A 17,142-nucleotide genomic window follows, 5' to 3' on the forward strand; every position below is an offset into this window, starting at 1 on the left:
GAAAAGCACAATCTCTCAGATGAGTGCACTCCAAAGGCCCCGGAGGGCTGGGGGCCCACTTGTTAGCGGCCTGGAGCAGTGGGAGAATGCAGGGCTCACACCGGCACAAAGGCCATGACATCACAGCCTTCTCGGCCCCGCCCGAGTTAAGACCTTACCCTGCCTTTGTCTCCTTCCTGCTCCCTGACACGGGACACGCACCCACGTGCACCCCCATGCTTCCCCCCTCGTCCACACCCGCACACCTACATGCACTCACAGGCACCCACGCACCTGTGCACGCTCACACACACACACCCGTGCACGCTCGTGCACACACACACACCCACACACACACTCTGGGGTAAAATAAGCAAGTAAATAAATGGACACATTTAAGCACAGGAAGGGCTGGCAGTGGTTAAGAGGTGGCAATTATTATGAGCCAAACCACAAGAGTCAGGCTTTCATCTGTGAGAACATTCCCGTAACCTGCTCCTGATATAAATATCCAGGGAGAAAGGCCCCAACTTTCCAGACACACATCCTCTTTGGAGACGACTCTGTCTCTCCCTCCTGAGACGGTCTCACCTCCAGCGGTTCAGGGAGCTGAAACCTACTTTCCTGTTTCCCAGGCTGGCGAAGTTTCCAGCTTATGAGCTCTCTTCCCTGTAGCCTCCTTCATGGGCCAACAGTTTTAAAGAGCAAAAAGCCACCCCGTTTAGCCCCCTTCTTTAAGGTTTTCCACTGCAAAGCTGTGCTTTTTTTTTTTTTTTCCTGGGAGAAAATATGCTGGTCTAATTGCCCCAGACACCTCCTCCTTCCCTCCCCTTCTTGGTTTCTCAAGGGCGGCCTGATTGACATTGCGGACCCTGTAATTCTCTGCTGTCGGGACTGGCCTGTATCCGTGGGACAGCATCCCCGGTGTCAGCCGCATCCCTGCTCTCCACCCTTGAGAGGCCAGCAGCTGCCCTACCCAGTCAGGACAACGGCAAGTGTCTCCAGACATTGTCATCCGTCCTGGGAGTGGGGGGCTCACCCGGCGGAGAACCACTGCTCTATCTTAGGGCCTTTTCCACAGCTGGCCCTGGGCACACACCCCTTCCACCCTCGGGAAGAGATGCCTTGTGGGGTTTTCCATGCAAACAATCAGGGTGGTCCTCAGAGGGGCTGGATCCCTTGTTTGGAGGGAAGCAGGAGCTCCGCATAAGCGAGGTTGGCCATTGCAATAGATGGACATTTTCCATGTGGTCACGTTGGCTGGCTGGACCCGATGACAATGGCTGATCAGGAACCAGAGGCAGTATCCGGAGAGGTTACGGGCCCTCTCCATTTATGTCCAATACTAGACAACCTCGGATTGGAACAAATTCATCTAATCCCATCTCCTCTATCTTGCAGATGGTGAGAGGGGGAGCCCCGAGTCGGGATGACTCTTGCCTCCACTCAAGTTGGAGGTGGCTCTAGCCACAGACACAGTCGGTCCACACCTGAGATTGCCCTTTTTCGTTGGGTAGAGGGAGAGGGTACATACAGCCGGGAGTTATAGGTACAGAGAACATTTCTAGAAGGATATGACTAATTAGGCCCCAAGCCCGAGTTCCTGATGGAAAGTCCCAACAGATCAGGGAAGATGTTTGACATCCAATTCCTATCCAAGCCTTCAATCCCTGCTGCTTACCTTCCAAAATTCAGGCCCCAGATGGTGGACCCTCCAGGGGCCCTGGAGACCACCGGCCCAGCAGGTGAGGCCCTGCCCTCTCCTCACTCCTCACCTGGGGCAGGTGAGTGGCTGGAGCCCCCTTTCTGCTCCAGGAAGCCTCTGTTGCACCAGCTTCTCTACGTTGCCCTGTGACTGGACCCTGATTCCTCCTCCCTGTATTCCAGGGAAAATAAATTCAATTGGAAGCCGTGAATGTGCCAGTCCCAGAGGTGGGCCATCACTTAGGGAGATAATTTTATTCTCCTCTGGCTCTCTGGCCCGGTGATGCCCCCCCCCCCACCTCCAGCTCCCTGCAGATAATGAGGGACGCAGTGACATACACTCCTTCCTCTGACCTAATTGATTATCCCCACACACCTTGGCGTGCTTTGCATAACCAGCCCCGACAGCAGGAACCCCTTCCAGGCGGAGTGATTGACATATTTTATTTCTAATTGAAGCTTAATCAGGACCCAGGATAAGATTCCCAGATATTCTCTCTTATTCCTTACTCTTCTCTGGCTTCCTTTCTCTCTCTTTCTCTCTGTGAACCCTACCCTCCAGCTTCCTTTCTCCTTTTAAAATTTTAGGTCCGCACAATAAAGTAGGGACAGAGGCAGTTCCTGGGATCCCTGAGAGGAGGGAGAGGAGGGGATGGCTCCGGGAGGAGGATGAAGAACCCGTTCTTGGTGAAATGGGGAGGGGGCTGCTTCCCCTTCCCTAGTTTGGCTAGAAAACCCATGGGATCTTTTTTTCTTTTGATCGCATTATCTTACGGGGGTCAGTTTGGGGCCATGTGAAGGGCCCATGTGTTCTGTGGGATGGAGAAGATACAGATATGTGGGAGCCACTCCCAGGTCCCCCCAGCTCTCCTCTGGAACCCCCCACACACACACACACTGCCCTTTCTGTAGGGGCAGTAAACAGACGCCTCTCCTCCTCCCTTGGTGGGCGTTCCTTGTGGAAAGGCGGCCTGCGTTCTGTTGAGCCCCCTCTCCCTGGTCACCCGGCCTGGCAAGTTTCCTTTCTCCCCGGGTTGAGCTGGGTCCTGAGGTGCCCTAAGGCAGACACCCACTGTTATGGCTGATGGGAGTGGGTGGGCAGAGTTGTGCCCCGACTTGAAGCGAGGGGTGTGAGGTTCTGGAATAAAATATTAGTGAGGCTGAGGTTATTTACCTCTGCTTGGCATGTCAGCACTGGACATGCTTTCTCTCCTCTGCACTTCCTGCACCGTTAGTCCCATTTCACAGATGAGAAAGTAGAGCACAGAGCCGCTCATGACCGGCCCAGAGTTCCACAGGCCCGAGAGCGGGGAGCTAGGTCTGTGCTAGGTCTGTGCCGCAGGCAAGCTTGGAGGCACTAGCTGACAGGCTCTCAGGGGTGCCACCTAACCTAAAGACCCTGAGGCCAACAGCAGAGGCCTCTGCCTGGCCCTGAGGCCCTCGCCTCTGACGTTCAGGGCCCAGAGCTGAAGCCCATTCCATGGGGCAGGGCACCATGCCCAGTGCCTCAACTGAGCCACAGCCCGCACCTGAGACCTGGGAAGGAGTCTGAACCCCATAAACACCATTAATAAAGAGCTGGGAGGGGAGGGAGCCCGAGAGACATCTCCCACCTCTGGGGAAGAGGCCGGAGGGGGAGTGCCAGCCTCCCTTGGAAGGTCATTGCTCAGAGACCAGCCTCCGGCTTCTCCAGTCCTCTGGGAAGGCCCCCGGACCAACACACTGGACGCCAACAGACCCTCCTTCCCCCTTGGCCCTGGGGAGGCCACCACACCCAGTTTACCCAGCTACTGTGGGGTTCCCTGGGGGCCATGCTGGCAGCTGCCCGGGGCATGATGGGTCTTTCCAGAACCTACTCTGCTCCCATGGAACCTGGAAGGTATACACTAAGTATAATGCTGTGCCTTGTTCTATGGCTTCAAGTGCACAAGCTCTTTCCAAACCTCCCAGGGGACTGGTGGAATTGTCACAGGCCCCACACCAGGGGCTGGGGTGGGGGCAGACTCCTGGTATCTGGCCACCCTATACATTTGCTAACTAAACGTGGGGACTGAGACATAAGAGAGGTCCCCTCCACTTGGGGCCAGAGGTGGCACTCTTCCAGCACTCCCTACAATGTCTTCAAGTCAAAGTTGGGCCAGGCTGGCCGACTGAAGGAGAAAAGAGGGCGAGCAGGGGGCCAGGAAGAGGCCAGCAGCCGGCCTGGCCTGGCTGGAGAGGCCGCCAGAGGTAGGCGCTGAGTGGCCCTTTTGTCCTGTAGAGGGAGCTCCAGCCCCAAATTTCCTGGCTCCCTCCCCCACAGGCAGACCCCTGCATGGCCTGGAGCCTGAATAGGTACAGCAGCCAGGACACCCCCATTCCCCCCCCAGGACCCCAGAAAGCTGTCCTTGCAGGGCACTTGGGGAAAACCCGCTGGGGTGCCAAGACACAGAGATGATACCAGGAGCCAGGTCCCCCAACTCTCCATTCGGGCTGGGCACAGTCACCACGAGGTAAGATGTGCATCCTAGGCTCCCCGCTCCTCCACACCCACCCTTTACTCACCGCCACGCCACACCCTTGCATCTATAAGGAGGAGTCTAGGGATGCAATGAGGTTGGAAGGGGCTTGAACTGAGCTGGCACACGCCCTTACGTAAGACTGAGAAAACCTCAATTGTGCCTATCTAAGAATGGGGCTGCAGGAGTGATGAGAACCTCCCACCCTAATCCTTCTGCATCCAGACCCTTCTCTGAGTCTTTCTGTTTTGTCATCAGAGCAGGCTCCAAGACCCCACAGTTGCGCCAGTGGACCAGCAGGGTGGGCCCAACTGCCCAGGCTCCTCGGAGGGCATCTTGTCGGGTCTCCCCCGACGTCTTCTCTGCCCTTTCCCTTGGGTGCCCCACGGACTTCTCCAAGTGGCGCCCCCAGGCCCTCCACTTCTGTCTCCTGGGCCTCTGCGCTCTTCTGATAAAACGGTCCTATTCTCCTTTTCTGCTGATCCCTGGCGACTCTTCATACATGGGGGATCAGGGGAGTGCATAAAACAAAACAAAACAAAAACCAAATCGATTCATCGTGGCGGGTGGGGGGCAGACAGGCGGGTTATAGTCAAAGTGGCAACAGCTCATTTATTTAGCCAAAAATAGATACTTTCTTGTACAATTTGGTTCACACATATGTACATTTTTCTGTATATACAAAAAAAGTCAGACACACTTAATTCTCACAGAAACTCCACCCCCCAAAATCAACCGAACCAAAAAAAAAATAATAACCCTCACAAACTCAGCTAATGTGGGGTACAGAAGCCACTTGGGGAGGACTGAGGGGGACTTGCTTTATTTCTTTTTTCTTTTTTTGTTTAGTTTTCTTTTTTAGGTATTCATACACGGACATGCTTACAAGTCATAACTATACAGAGCGATTTTTTTTTTTACAATTATTACAACGATTTCAAATTTTTAAAAATAAGTACTAAGACGAGGAGAGAGCTGAAAGGACCAGAGCGGCATCCAGGTGGTTCTGGGGCCTGGAAGAGAGAAGCAATGGTAGTAGCAAAGGAAAGTAAGAGTTCGGAGCACCGCGGCTGCCCAGTACCGGGAGACCCAAACTGGGACTGAGGCCGGGGGCTGGGACGTGTCTCAGGGTCAGATGCTGTCCAGCTGTGGATGTTGGGCTTCCGGTTTAACTATCAGAAGGGCGGGAAGGCGTCAGACTCGAGGTCCCGGGGCTGGAAAACCTGGGGGGGGGGCTCCCCAGAGCCGCCGCCCGCTCCAGGGGCCTGCTGGCTCGGCCGGGCTCAGGTGCCCACCGCGCGGTAGCCTGGGCCGTGCCCGAGTGCCAGGACTGGGATGGCCACGCCGGCTGTGGGCCCGCGGGGATTACGGAGGGCTGTGTGTTTTCGTACCCTTTTTAAACCGCGTCCCGGCGGCGTCCCCCCGGGGGCAAAAACCCAGTGGGCCTCCACGTTTTTTCCTCCCCGACCGGCCTGCCCCACCATTCCCCCTACCGCGCGGGTCTCTTACCGCCTGGGCACGGGCTGGAAAGCTGTCTTGAGTAACTTTTTCTCCACTTCCAAGGCACTACAGCGATCTAAGGGAAGCGGGGAAGAAAAAGGAGGGCCTTTAGAGCGCTCCATTCAAGCGCTCAGGGCCGCGGGAGGCGGCGCGGGGTGGTAAGCGCCCTGCGCCCCCGGGGTCCTGCCCATCTCCGCCTGCCCCCGCGCGACCCCCAGGACCCACCCCCTCTCTCCCCATCCAGCGCTCAGTAGTCACCTGTTCCGCCCTCGGGCTCCGCCGGCCGAGCGAAGGCAGCAGCAGCGGCGGCAGGGTGGCCCGCGGCTCCGGGAAGTCCCAGCAGGTGTGGAGGGGCCGAGCCGAGCAGGGAGAGCGGGTGCGGGCGTGGGCCCGGCGGCGGGCCTGGGAACGGCCGGTTGGTCCAAGCGGGGAACTTGCTCAGAGGCGCCGAGACGAGTCTGTGAGCCGCGGCGGCCGCGGCGGCCGGAGAGAGCTGCAGGGCTGGGGGCGCGACGGCGGCCCCAGGGGGAGAACCCCCAGCGCCCGGAGGCGAGCGGCGCGGGTTGTCCGGGCTTGTGGCCGTCTCGGCCAGGGACCAGATCTTGGGCTTCTGCAGGGCTGAGGCGGGCGCTGGCGCCGGAGCGCAGGGGTCCAGGCCCGCAGCAGGCGAGGGCGGAGACGGCGGCACCGCGGCCACTGGCGGCGGCGCTGGGGCCAGACTCAACACGGGCAGTGGACGCTCCTCCAGGCCCTCCGAGCTGTCGTCCGAGTCGCTATTCTTGGAGTCTGAAATGGGTCTCAGGCCGAGGTCGTCGTCCCTGTGCGCGGCCCCAGCCAAGGCGAGCTCGGGCCCCGCTGCCGCGCCGTCTAAGTTCTCCAAATCGATCTCTTCGTCCTCGTCGTCGTCCGCCAGGCCCTCGGCCCCCGTGTCCTCCTCCTCCCCCACGAGCTCCTCCTCCTCCAGCTCCAGCTCGCGTTTGCTGTCTTCTTCGTCCTCCTCCTCGTCTTCCTCCTCGCGCTCGCTCCCGTAAGCGTTGCCCTCCTCGTCGGTGCGGCTGCGGGGCGCCCAAGTCATCTTGTTCTCCTTCTTGAGGCGCCGGCGCGCGTTGGCGAACCAGGTGGACACCTGGGTGAGGGTCATCTTGGTGATGATGGCCAGCATGATCTTCTCGCCCTTGGTGGGGTAGGGGTTCTTGCGGTGCTCGTTCAGCCAGGCCTTGAGCGTGCTAGTGCTCTCCCGGGTGGCGTTCTTGGGACGGGACGGGTCCCCGAACTGGTACTGGCCATACGGGTAGAAGGCGGGGTGCGGGTGCGGAAACGCGGCGGCCGCGGCCGGATGCTGCACCCCGGGACTGTCTTTCAGCTCGTACTGCGCGCCCTGTACGCACATGGAGAGCGAAGGGACACGCGCGGAGGGAGCGCGGGTGAGCCCTAGCCATAGCCGCCTCCACCCTCCCAGCCTGGGCCGCGTTCGTCTACTCCCGCGCGCTCACCTCTTCCCGCGCCCCAGCTCTCTAACCCTCCCCCACCCTACCCGGGCTCCCTGGGCGCTTACCAGCTGCGGGAAGATGGGCAGCTCGGCGGCGTAGGGCAGAAAGGCACCGTAGCCTTGGGCGGCTGCGGCAGCCGCTGCCGCCGCGGCATAGGGCGCCCCGTACACGGAGGAAAGCACATTGGACAGGGACCCCGAGGCGGCCAGCTCCGAGGCTCCGGCTCCTGGGCCGCCCCGGGCCCCAGCGCTGCCGCCGCCGCCGGCGGCCCCCGGGCGCTCGGGTGGGTAGAGCGGGCGGATGTACTGGTATCCGAGCTGGGGGAAGGACATGGTGGCCCGCGGGGCACGGACGGAGAGGGGGCCCGGCCCCTGCGGCCGCCCTGCTCAGCGCCCGCCCGCGGGCTCCGGCGCGCATCGGGGGCTCGGCTGGGCTGGGGCCGCGCTGCCTCCCGCGCTGCGCTGCGCTCCGCGTTCGCCTATTGATCTGCTCCGCGGCGGCGGCGGCGGCGGCGGCGGTGGCGGCGGCGGCGGCGGCGAGGAGCCAGGTCAGGTCCGAACAGATTGGCGGAGATTCCCGGGGCTCCGGGCTCTGATTGACATTTCTACGGGCCCGCAAGCCCCTCCTCTCTGCGCCGCGCTCCCTCCTCTCGGCCGCGGGAGCAGCCTCTGCCCGCGCCTCGCTCCTCACCGCCCTCCACTCCCAGAGCAGTGTCGCGCCTCGCTTCCTTCGCCCTCCTCTAGCTTTCACTCCCCCTCCTCGCCCTTCCTCTCCCCTCCCTCTCTGCGCTCCTCTTCCCCCTAGGATCGCTTCCGCTCCTTCGGGCTCTTTCACTCTTCTGGACGCTCGGAAACTCTCTTCCCTCTCCTGCTTTTCCTTTCTCTCTATTCCTTTTCTCTTCTCCCCTTTCTGTTCCCTTCACTCTTTCGGCTCCACTGTTTTTATCTCACTCTGTCTACTCCCATAACTCTCCCCCACCCCCAGCCCTGGCCTCGGCGGCGCCCTGGGCTCAGGCGAGCTAAAGTTGGGGACACTTAAGGTGCCGTGCGGGGGGTGTGAGTCCGTGGATCTGTGTCTGAGGCTGTGTCTGTGTGTCCGTCCCCGCCCTCACCTCCTCCCCTGCCCTTCCCCAATTCTCGGGACTGACGTCGCGCCCTCTTATTCGACTTTTCCTCGCGTCTCCTTCCCGAGTCGCCAATCGCCGGGGCGCCTTCTAGGCGAGGCCGCCCACCCCGGAGGATACTGCGCGCAGGGCGGGGCGGGGCGGGGACGCGAGCCCGGGCGCTCGGAGTCCCTGCCCGCCCCCTTCGGCCGGTGCCGGGAGGGGCAGCGGCAGGCGCGGGGACGCGGGTTAGTACAGGGTCAGCTCGCCCCTCCCCGCTGCCCGCCCCTCGGTACCTCTCCCCCCGCGCCAGCGCGGGGCCTGGGTCGGGACCAGATCTCGGTCCAGGGCAGGCGCCGGGGCTTTCCTCGGCCCGGGCCCCTTTTCGGCTCGCACCTCTAGACTCCAGGCCACTCTCAGCGGCGAGGGAAGAAGCTAGAAGAGTGGTGCGAGGGGCGAAGGGGTGCGTTCTAGTCGAGCCTTCAAAGGCCATCTCATTGCCCAGGGGATCGAAGCAGCCCCCTACACAGAGGACCAAAACCCCAAAATCAGCTACTTTAACGCCGCCTGTGCCCGGGTGCGAACCTCTGATTAGAAATGGCGGGCTCTGCCTTTGGAGGGGCTTTAGTGTGGACCCCCTGGGGACCTCGGGGAGCCAAGACGGGGACGTGGAGCCTAGCGGCGCCCTAAAAGGCTGAGCGTGGGGGGAGGAGCAGAGAGCCAGGTGGCGGAGGCTCCAGGAACTTTCCGAGAACGCTTGCAGAAATTTGTGTATTGGAATTTTCGGTCCGTAGACACCCTTCGTTTCCCTACCCCCTTCCTCTGCTCTCTGGTCACCGTGCCAAACTGTTTTGTTTCTGTAAAGATCGTATCACCGTCTCGGGTGGGGATGGGAGGCAAGACTTTTTGTTTTACAGTGGGATCTTTCCTCAGTCAAACCCGAAATCCCAGTATCCGAACGCCCACCTTCACGGATTAGGGCGTGCAGCCGACCGCGGGATTGAAATACCCGGAATCGCAGCGACTCCGGGCTCAAAGCTTTAGGCCGCGGCGGCGACCGACGCACAGGCCAGGCCTGCAGCGGTAGCGCTCCGGGGACAACACGGGGGCGGTGACTCTGTCATGGAGTGGCCAGCCCCGGCTGTGAGGCGGAAACTGGCCGCCGCGCGCTGATTGACAGAGGAATTGAATCCGAATTCCACCAGAGTGGAGGGATCGGAGAGTCTCGGCCCCGGCTCTCTCTCTGGTCTAAGCAGCTCTGGGTAGTCCAGTTTAGGAATGAACTCCCAGTTTTGACCCCACCTTTCACTCCCCGTCTCTTTCCACCGGTCTTCGCACAGGGCGGTGGCTCCAGAGGAAAATTGGGGGGGGGGCGGGAGGGAGACAAGAAAAAGTTTGGGGGCGACCAGTTTGGTGTTCGGTAGGGGAAACTGATGTGTGGCCTTCTCAGATTCGGCAGAGCTCTTTCGCATATTCCCCTCCCCACCTGCTTCTCTGCCAGATACCTGGCGCTGGCCTTAGCTGGAGTCTCCCCAGCGGAGGAGATATCAGGGGAAGCTCTGGCTTTGAAATGTTTCCCCGGCGCCTGATTTCGTTTCCAGTTAAACCTCTCAGCCAAGTGGCTTTGGGAATCATGGGCTCACCTTCTCACGGAAAACCTCAAGGGTTACAAAACTGAGGGTAACATTATTTCCCGGAGTGCTTCCTAGGTGTCAGACCTCGAGCCTCGTCGGCCCTGAACCCCAGAGTTTGCACAGTGGTGGCACCAGACCCGAGAGAGCCAGGAGCCAGATTCCGAGGTGGGGAAACTGTGGGGTGCGCTGTAAATGCCCGGATGAAATGCTCGCTCTTAAACGCAGCTCTTCCAGAAGGAAAAGAGAAAACCATGAGCCCCAGGAGATGCTTCCTCCGCGTTAACCTGCTATCGACCCGGCTGCGTGGAGCTGCGGGAGGTGGGAAAGAGGCCAGGGAAGGGGCGAGGTGGTTCTCTGTAAACTAATCACGCAGGTCCGAGGGCGCCCATGCCCAGAAGAACCCCCAGACCCATTCGCGTACCCAAGAACCTCGATTAATTAGGTCCCTCCAGGCGTCCCAGGTCCCGAGCAGAAGCTGCCTCTCCACTTCCCTAGTGTCCAGCAGAGATCAGCCCTGCCCTGGCCGGGGGGTCCGTGCTTCACGTCGGGACTCAGCGTCCTAGGCGGCCGAGCCCCGACGTGGCACTGGCTCCGAAACTCGACCAGGCCAGTGGAGCCCGGCCCCGGACTGAACTCGAGAGTTCGAGGACAGCCGAACCATTTCCAGAGGTTTTTAATCCAAGGGACGAGGTCAAAGTGACACACTCGCACAGGGAGTAGAAGCAGGTGCACGGGAAGTTGATTTGGGAAAGGCTCGCGCGCACAAACGCGCCGCACACAAAAGCTTTTCCGTCTTTTCGCCTTCTTCGAACGTTCCCAGGGCTCACAGCGCTTCGGAGGCTTGCTGGAGACGCTCTCTCTACGCGGCCCCGAGTGTGGCAGTGCACCGAGAGAGTGTCCACAGCACACGTTTGGTGCATACAGCCGCGCTCGCTATACTCGCACCTGGGGCCGCGCGGCCCGACGTCTGCCCAAGGCCCGCGGCCCGCCAGGCTCAGGGGCAGCGCCACGCACTGCACGCGAGCCGCTAGCCACCAGGCCCCCTTTCTGCTCCCTCCTCGGCCAGCCTCACGGTGCGCGCGCGTCCCCGTCGGGGCCGCCACTTCAGCCCTGGGTCTCCCAGCCGAGGCCCTTCTTCTGTCCTTCCCTCCCAGAACCGAAGTCTCCGGGCTGCAGTGCGGCCGGCGATCCCTCCGCTTCCTGCAGATGCCGCGGCGCACGCTCCCACCGCTCCCTCCCCCCGCGCTCGGGTTACAGGTTAATGAAATGCTCGTTTTCCTCAGTCATTTGTTTTGTTTTCCTGCAAAGTTCTGATAAGTAGCTAACCAACGAAGCTTGTAATTACAATCTTACAGAAACCGGGCCGATCTGTATATAAATCTCACCATCCAATTACAAGATGTAATAATTTTGCACTCAAGCTGGTAATGAGGTCTAATACTCGTGCATGCGATAATCCCCTCTGGATGCTGGCTTGATCAGATGTTGGCTTTGTAATTAGACGGGCAGAAAATCATTATTTCATGTTCAAATAGAAAATGAGGTTGGTGGGAAGTTAATTTCTCTCCGCTCTGTGAAGCGTAGACAAGAATTTAATGATTTAATTACAGTTGTAAGCCCTTTCCATGAGACTTAAATTGAGCTGAGAATATTTTTTTCTTCTCTCTCTCCCTCTCTCTCACTCTTCCGCTTTCTCTCTCTCCGCTATTAGCAGCCGTGCGGACGCCGGAGTGCGTGGCCTGGCGTCCGCACCGGGAGGGATTCGCATCAGGCCGGAATCTGAACCCCGGGGATCCCAGAAGGCGAGGGCCGGCGGCCTGCAGAGCCGCCCCGGAACGGGCTGCGGCTCCCCACCGGTCGCCAGGGCCTCGAGGCCAGTGCCTGGGTCCCGAGAAGCCTCGGGGAAACTTTGGAAGAAACTTTGCCAACTTTGCTCTCCGCGGGGGAGAGGCCGCCTGGCTGGCCGTGGCAGCTGCGGGCCGCGACGCGCGAGGTGGGCCCTGAGTCAGGCCCGGGCACCAGGGAGCCGGTCGGGCCGTCCCAGGAGGGGCGCGAGGCCGGCCGATGGCCTCTGGCTCCCCGCTGCGCCCTCGCGCGTCCCCTGCCTGGCACGCTCCCCTGGGGCTCCGGCCCGCGACTTGCCGCGCCCAGGATGGCCGGGATCGAAAACCTGGCCCTCAGCTCAAGTGCTCTGATTTCTCTTTACCTCTCCACGATCAGCCTTTTTCCACCTGATTCGAGCAGTTTCACTGCCTCCCTGTCCTTTGTTTTTCTCTCCCCGTCTGTCTCTCCCACTTTCTAGGTATTCGATTTCTACGTCCATTCATTTTCCTTCTCTTTCCTCCGCTTTCCCCATTTGTTATTTGTTCCTCTGGACCACTTTGCACTTCACTTTTCTCCGTGTGGCTCCTTCCCTCTGCCCTGATTTTGTCTCTTTTTATCTCCGTCTGCCTCTGTGACAGTCCCTCTCCCTCACCCCCAATTCTCCTGTCTTTCCTTCTCCCTTTCATCCCAGTCTACGTGTCTCTCCGGTTTCTTGGTCTGTCTCTCAGGTTCTCCTCTGCGTGTATTTTCTGGCTTCTCTTCCAGGACGTGTCCCCTCCCCCCCGTGGATCTGCCTTCCCCGCGGCGCCCCCTCCTCATCCATCTTGGGAGAAGAATATGTCGCCTTATTGGATGCCGAGGCCAGAGCCGGGGTGATGGGGCTCGGCCAGCTTCGCGCATTTTCTTCATGCATATTGAGGAGATGGTAATGAGCGCGTTTGCATTGTTGCATGGAAAGACTGCGTTTCCGGCCGAAGTTGCGAGTGGGCGAGGGTGGCCCGGGTCCCAGAGAGCCCGCAGTGGGCACCCAGCCTGGTGGCCGCAGCTGGCCCTCAACGGGATGGCCGGTGCTGGGGGCCCCGGGGAAGAAGTGACCTCTGGGAGAGCGCGGCCGGGCCGCCACCTCCTTGGGCTTCTCCACAAAGGCCGGCCGCGCTCCCCTCATTAGAGCCTCGTTAGGGGAACCCCCGCCTGGCTCGCGACGGTTCCCTCGCGCCCCCAGCCCGCGGGCCTCTGAGCCCCCTCCCCTGATGTTTGGAGGCCTGTGATGGAGCGCCACCAGGAAATTAGTGCCTGACAACGACGTCTAATGGCAATAAATTGTTTGCGATTCTGAGTGACACGTCGCGGGATCAAACACGGCCGCATTGTGTGCCCGGCTCCGCTCACTCCTTAATCTAGGAGGGCGCGGCGGCCGTCGCTCGGGAAGGGGCAGGTTGCGCGCAGGCCCCGGGGTTGTCCCGATTGGGCTCCGGCCTGGGCTCAGCCTCCCGGGAGACTACCTGGAGGACTAGTCATTCTACAGGGGCATGTGCCTCCCCGAGAAGGTCCCCAGAGCTCAAGAGACAGGACCCACGCATGCCTCTCAGAGAGGGGAAGGTTTATGAAAGTCCAGAGCGTCCAGGGAGCAAACTCTTGAAGAATTGAGCTCAGAGGGAGCCCACTGCTGGAAAGCCAGAAGGGCCCAGATCCCCAGCTCCAGACCCAGCAGAGCAGGGAACCTCTGGGTGTTAGACATTTGCACTAAGCCCCCATTCTCCTCCCAACTTCAAACCGGGGAAAGCTGAGAAAACATCAAGATCTGGCCTTGTCTGGAATTGGGTGGTGTCGGGTTTCCCAAACTTCAAACTCTCCACTACCACCTCTATTATTTGTTTAACATTTTTCCTTAAGTTGACTCATTTTAAATACTTACATACATGTTTTTGGAAAGAAAACTTGATACTGCTACTGTAAATTGAAAAGTAGCTCTTACTTACCATAAAGGGAAATGGGAACAGATAAAAAAACAAAAAACAAAAAACTAAAGCCAAGCGATCTAAAACATTTGAGCCATGTTGCTTGCTTGGGAACGACTTCTAGAGGACCTGTGGGTGTGTGTGTAATCATTAGCAAGGGTTGGAAGTATTAAACACAATCTTTTTCAGAAGAAATGAGAGAATTGAAAAGGGAATGCTTCTTATTATTCAACAATGTTAATTCTCTGTCTCCAAGATACCTGAAATCATATTGAGGACCCTAAAAGCTGCACTGGCTTAGGGTTTACTAATGGAAACCCATACTCTGTCGAAGAGTATGTAAAAAAAAAAAATTAGGATGAAAAAAGTGTCGAGTTATTATTAGTTACCAAATAATTGTGTTAAGCATTATCACAAATAATGTGTGTTAAACAGTATCACATATAAGGTCTACAAAGGAGAGAGTAACCAGGGTGGCCATGTATGGTTGTGAAGGCTGCTCACTGAACAAAGGCACCCTGCTGAGGGGCTAAGAGGGTCCTGAAGTCCAGTCCTTCTGCGTTCATCAAACTGGTGCCTTCGCTTAGTGCTGTTCTGGAAGAAAAGTGCCTTTCTCTAATTTACACAAAGCTGGGGTATGACCTAGTCCTTATCTTAGTGATGGGGAAACAGGCTTAGAGAGCTTGGCAAAGTCCCGACTGGACCCACATCTGATATTATTGACTATGATCCCCCTGGGAGGAAGATCAGGGTCTTTTGGGGACTTGGGGTGGTGGTGCTGGGAGTTTGGAAGGGAGATATTCAAAGAGTGGTCCCTGGACTGAAGGAAGGAAAAGGGCAGCCAGGCTGCTGGGCTTTCCCTTCACCTTAATCCTTATACTTCATGCAAATATTTGGAGGGGACCTGGGTCAAGGATGCATTATCTCTGCTTGGGAAAGAGGAGAAGGTGTTCTCCTTTGCCTAGGTATTTGAACCTCTTCCTTGCCTCTTTTGGTCAAGTCTTACCTGTATAATTCTATAGACCAGAGTTCCATCCTGCTCCCGTCCACACTGTTTGGAAATTTCAGACCACTAAAGACACACTAAGGGCCTGCATTCTCTAGAAGTTGGGAATCAAGGGTGACCTCCGGCCACAGGCATTCTTTTGGGGGGTGGGGAGGGAGTGGTGAGGTTGGCCTCCATTGAATTTTTCAAAACTTGAATTGCTTGCCAACACTTGCTAATTAGTTAATTTTATTAAAACATCTAGATCTCTGAAAAACTGGAGGGCTCAGAAACACAAGCCTCTCCTTTGTGAGCACAGTCGCCTAGAGTTCATGGCTGCTGTCCATTTACCTGGACATGCTCCAGTGTGCTCCCATCCCCACCTAGCCCACTTCTGTCAATGACCTGTATGCCCTGGGGTGTTGGCACTGCTCTGCATTCTCAGTTGTGAGAACCAGACCATTTGCAGACACGGCTCCTCCAATGAGAAGAAAGTGGCAGGAGGCATGACCTAGGCAGGAGTTACAAGTGTCCCTTTTTTCCTTTTCTCTCTGCCACTCTCCTGGTTAGTGGGGCAGCTGATTTTCCATGGTGGAGGATGGAGGGGTGTTGGGTGGGGGAGGGAAGTTTGGGGGCAGGTTCCTAAGAGACGTGGGAATGAATAGTTCTGAGACGCTGGCTAAGAGCTGGAGCTAGGTCTATTCTAAATCTTCTGGGAAGAGAATAGAAAGGCTTGTCGCCAAAACAACCATTTGTAGGAAACCCCCTTAGCATCAGCCCTTTCTTGATTCCCATGCACCATCTTAAAAATATCAAACCAGGGGTGCCAGGGTGGCTCAGTCGGTTAAGTGTCTGGCTCTTGATTTCAGCTCAGGTCATGCTCTCAGGGTCGTGAGATCAAGCCCTGCATCAGACTCCATGCTGGGCACCGAGTCTCCTTTAAGAGTCCCTCCCTCTCCCTCTGCCCCTACCCCCTTAAAAAAACAAACTAGAAAGTCTCTTTCTTCTCTCCTTTCTCCCTCTCTCCATTTCTCTTTGCAGGGAATATTTATTGAGTACCTTCTGTGGGCTAGAAACGGTGCTAAGTGCAGGGGATAGAACGATAAGCTAGCTGTTCCCATGGAGCCTACGTTTTAGTGGGGCAATGACATACTCAACAGGAAAACAAGCAGGAAAAATTAAGATAGCATCAAGTACTATAAAGCAACACAATAATACCAGCTGTACCCGGTTGGATAGTGTCTTCCCCAAATTCATGTCTTTCCCAGAGCCCCAGAATGTGACCTTGTTTGGAAGTAAGACCATTGCAAATATAATTCGTTAAAATGAAATGTATGCTGGAGTTTTATCTCCTATAGGAGTGGAGTGTGTTCTTAGTCTGGTAAGACTAGTGTCTTTATAAGACACAGAGATAGACACAGAGAGAGAAGCCAGGTGAAGACAGAGTCAGAGACTGGAGTGATGAATCCACAAGCCAGGGGATGCCAAGGATTGCCGAGAGTCACCAAATGCTAGAAAGAGGCAAGAAAGAGTTTGCCCCAAGAGCCTCCAGGGAGAGTATGCATAGCCCAGTCACATTTCAGACATCTAGGCTTCAGAACCCTGGGGGAAGAAATTTCTGTTGTTTAAAGCCATCTCACTTCTTGGGGCGCCTGGGTGGCACAGCGGTTAAGCGTCTGCCTTCGGCTCAGGGCGTGATCCTGGCATCATGGGATCGAGCCCCACATCAGGCTTCTCTGCTGGGAGCCTGCTTCTTCCTCTCCCACTCCCCCTGCTTGTGTTCCCTCTCTCGCTGGCTGTCTCTCTCTCTCTGTCGAATAAATAAATAAAATCTTAAAAAAGCCATCTCACTTCTTACAGCAACGCTGGGAAATGGATATAACAAGGGATGTGATGGGGTAGGAGAGCTGGTCCTATAGACAGCACAATCACAAATCTGTGAGGAGGTGATGTTTTAGCTGAGATGAAACTATTCGAGAAACATCGGGGGAAAGTGTATTTTCAAGCTGCTCTGTCCAGTACGGTAGCCACTAGCCACGTGTGTCTATAGAACATTTGAAACGCACCTGGTCCAACCTGAGATGTGCTCAAAGTGTAAAATACCCACCAGGTTTCAAAGATTTAGTATGAAAAGAAAGAATGTAAAATGTCTCATTTGGTTTTTGCATAGATTGCATGTTGAAATGAGATTTTCGATATATGGTTGAGTTAAGCAAAGATGACTATTAGAATTAATTTCACCTGTTTCTTTTTACCTTTTGTAAATGTGGCTACTAGAAAATTTAAGATTGCATTGGTGGCTCACATTAGATTTCCATTGCGTGGTGTTCTAAACAGAAGGAACAGTGTGTGCAAAGGCCCGGTGGCAAGGAAAAAGCTCCCTGAGTTCAGTTGTTTTGTACTCAGTCTGCATGTTGATATTTATTTGATGATGTTGCTGAACCTGAGACACTGATCTGGGAAGCCCC

General features: G+C 57.0%; 2 protein-coding genes across 2 annotated transcripts; one reads left to right on the top strand and one right to left on the bottom strand.

Moving 5' to 3' along the window:
- Positions 1-4,977: 4,977 nt before the first annotated feature.
- Positions 4,978-8,430, bottom strand: IRX3 (iroquois homeobox 3). Its single transcript, XM_034638922.1, has 4 exons — positions 7,237-8,430; positions 5,940-7,059; positions 5,691-5,757; positions 4,978-5,194 (listed from the first exon to the last, which is right to left on the bottom strand). The coding sequence occupies exons 1-4, from the start codon at positions 7,501-7,503 to the stop codon at positions 5,140-5,142; spliced, it is 1,509 nt and encodes a 502-aa protein (XP_034494813.1). The 5' UTR covers positions 7,504-8,430; the 3' UTR covers positions 4,978-5,139.
- Positions 8,431-10,158: 1,728 nt separating this feature from the next.
- LOC117795243 lies at positions 10,159-13,913 on the top strand. Its single transcript, XM_034639025.1, has 5 exons — positions 10,159-10,225; positions 10,946-11,164; positions 11,619-11,900; positions 12,497-12,656; positions 12,992-13,913. Exons 1-5 carry the CDS (start codon positions 10,159-10,161, stop codon positions 13,026-13,028), a joined length of 765 nt encoding a protein of 254 aa, XP_034494916.1. The 3' UTR covers positions 13,029-13,913.
- The last annotated feature ends 3,229 nt before the right edge of the window (positions 13,914-17,142 follow it).

The sequence above is a fragment of the Ailuropoda melanoleuca genome, chromosome 12 (genome assembly GCF_002007445.2).
Source record: "Ailuropoda melanoleuca isolate Jingjing chromosome 12, ASM200744v2, whole genome shotgun sequence".
NCBI lineage: Eukaryota > Metazoa > Chordata > Mammalia > Carnivora > Ursidae > Ailuropoda > Ailuropoda melanoleuca.

Bases quoted from the DNA above. Each gene is read 5' to 3' on its own strand.
- IRX3 (XM_034638922.1), bottom strand. From the start codon at position 7,503: ATGTCCTTCCCCCAGCTCGGATACCAGTACATCCGCCCGCTCTACCCA. The intron at 7,060-7,236 runs GTAAGCGCCCAG...ATGTGCGTACAG, and splicing joins TGCCCATCTTCCCGCAGCTG to GGCGCGCAGTACGAGCTGAA. The intron at 5,195-5,690 runs GTAAGAGACCCG...TCTCTCTTCCAG, and splicing joins TTCCAGCCCGTGCCCAGGCG to GCCCCAGAACCACCTGGATG.
- LOC117795243 (XM_034639025.1), top strand. From the start codon at position 10,159: ATGAGCCCCAGGAGATGCTTCCTCCGCGTTAACCTGCTATCGACCCGG. The intron at 11,901-12,496 runs GTGGGCCCTGAG...CTTCTCTTCCAG, and splicing joins TGCGGGCCGCGACGCGCGAG to GACGTGTCCCCTCCCCCCCG. The intron at 12,657-12,991 runs GTAATGAGCGCG...TGATGTTTGGAG, and splicing joins TCATGCATATTGAGGAGATG to GCCTGTGATGGAGCGCCACC.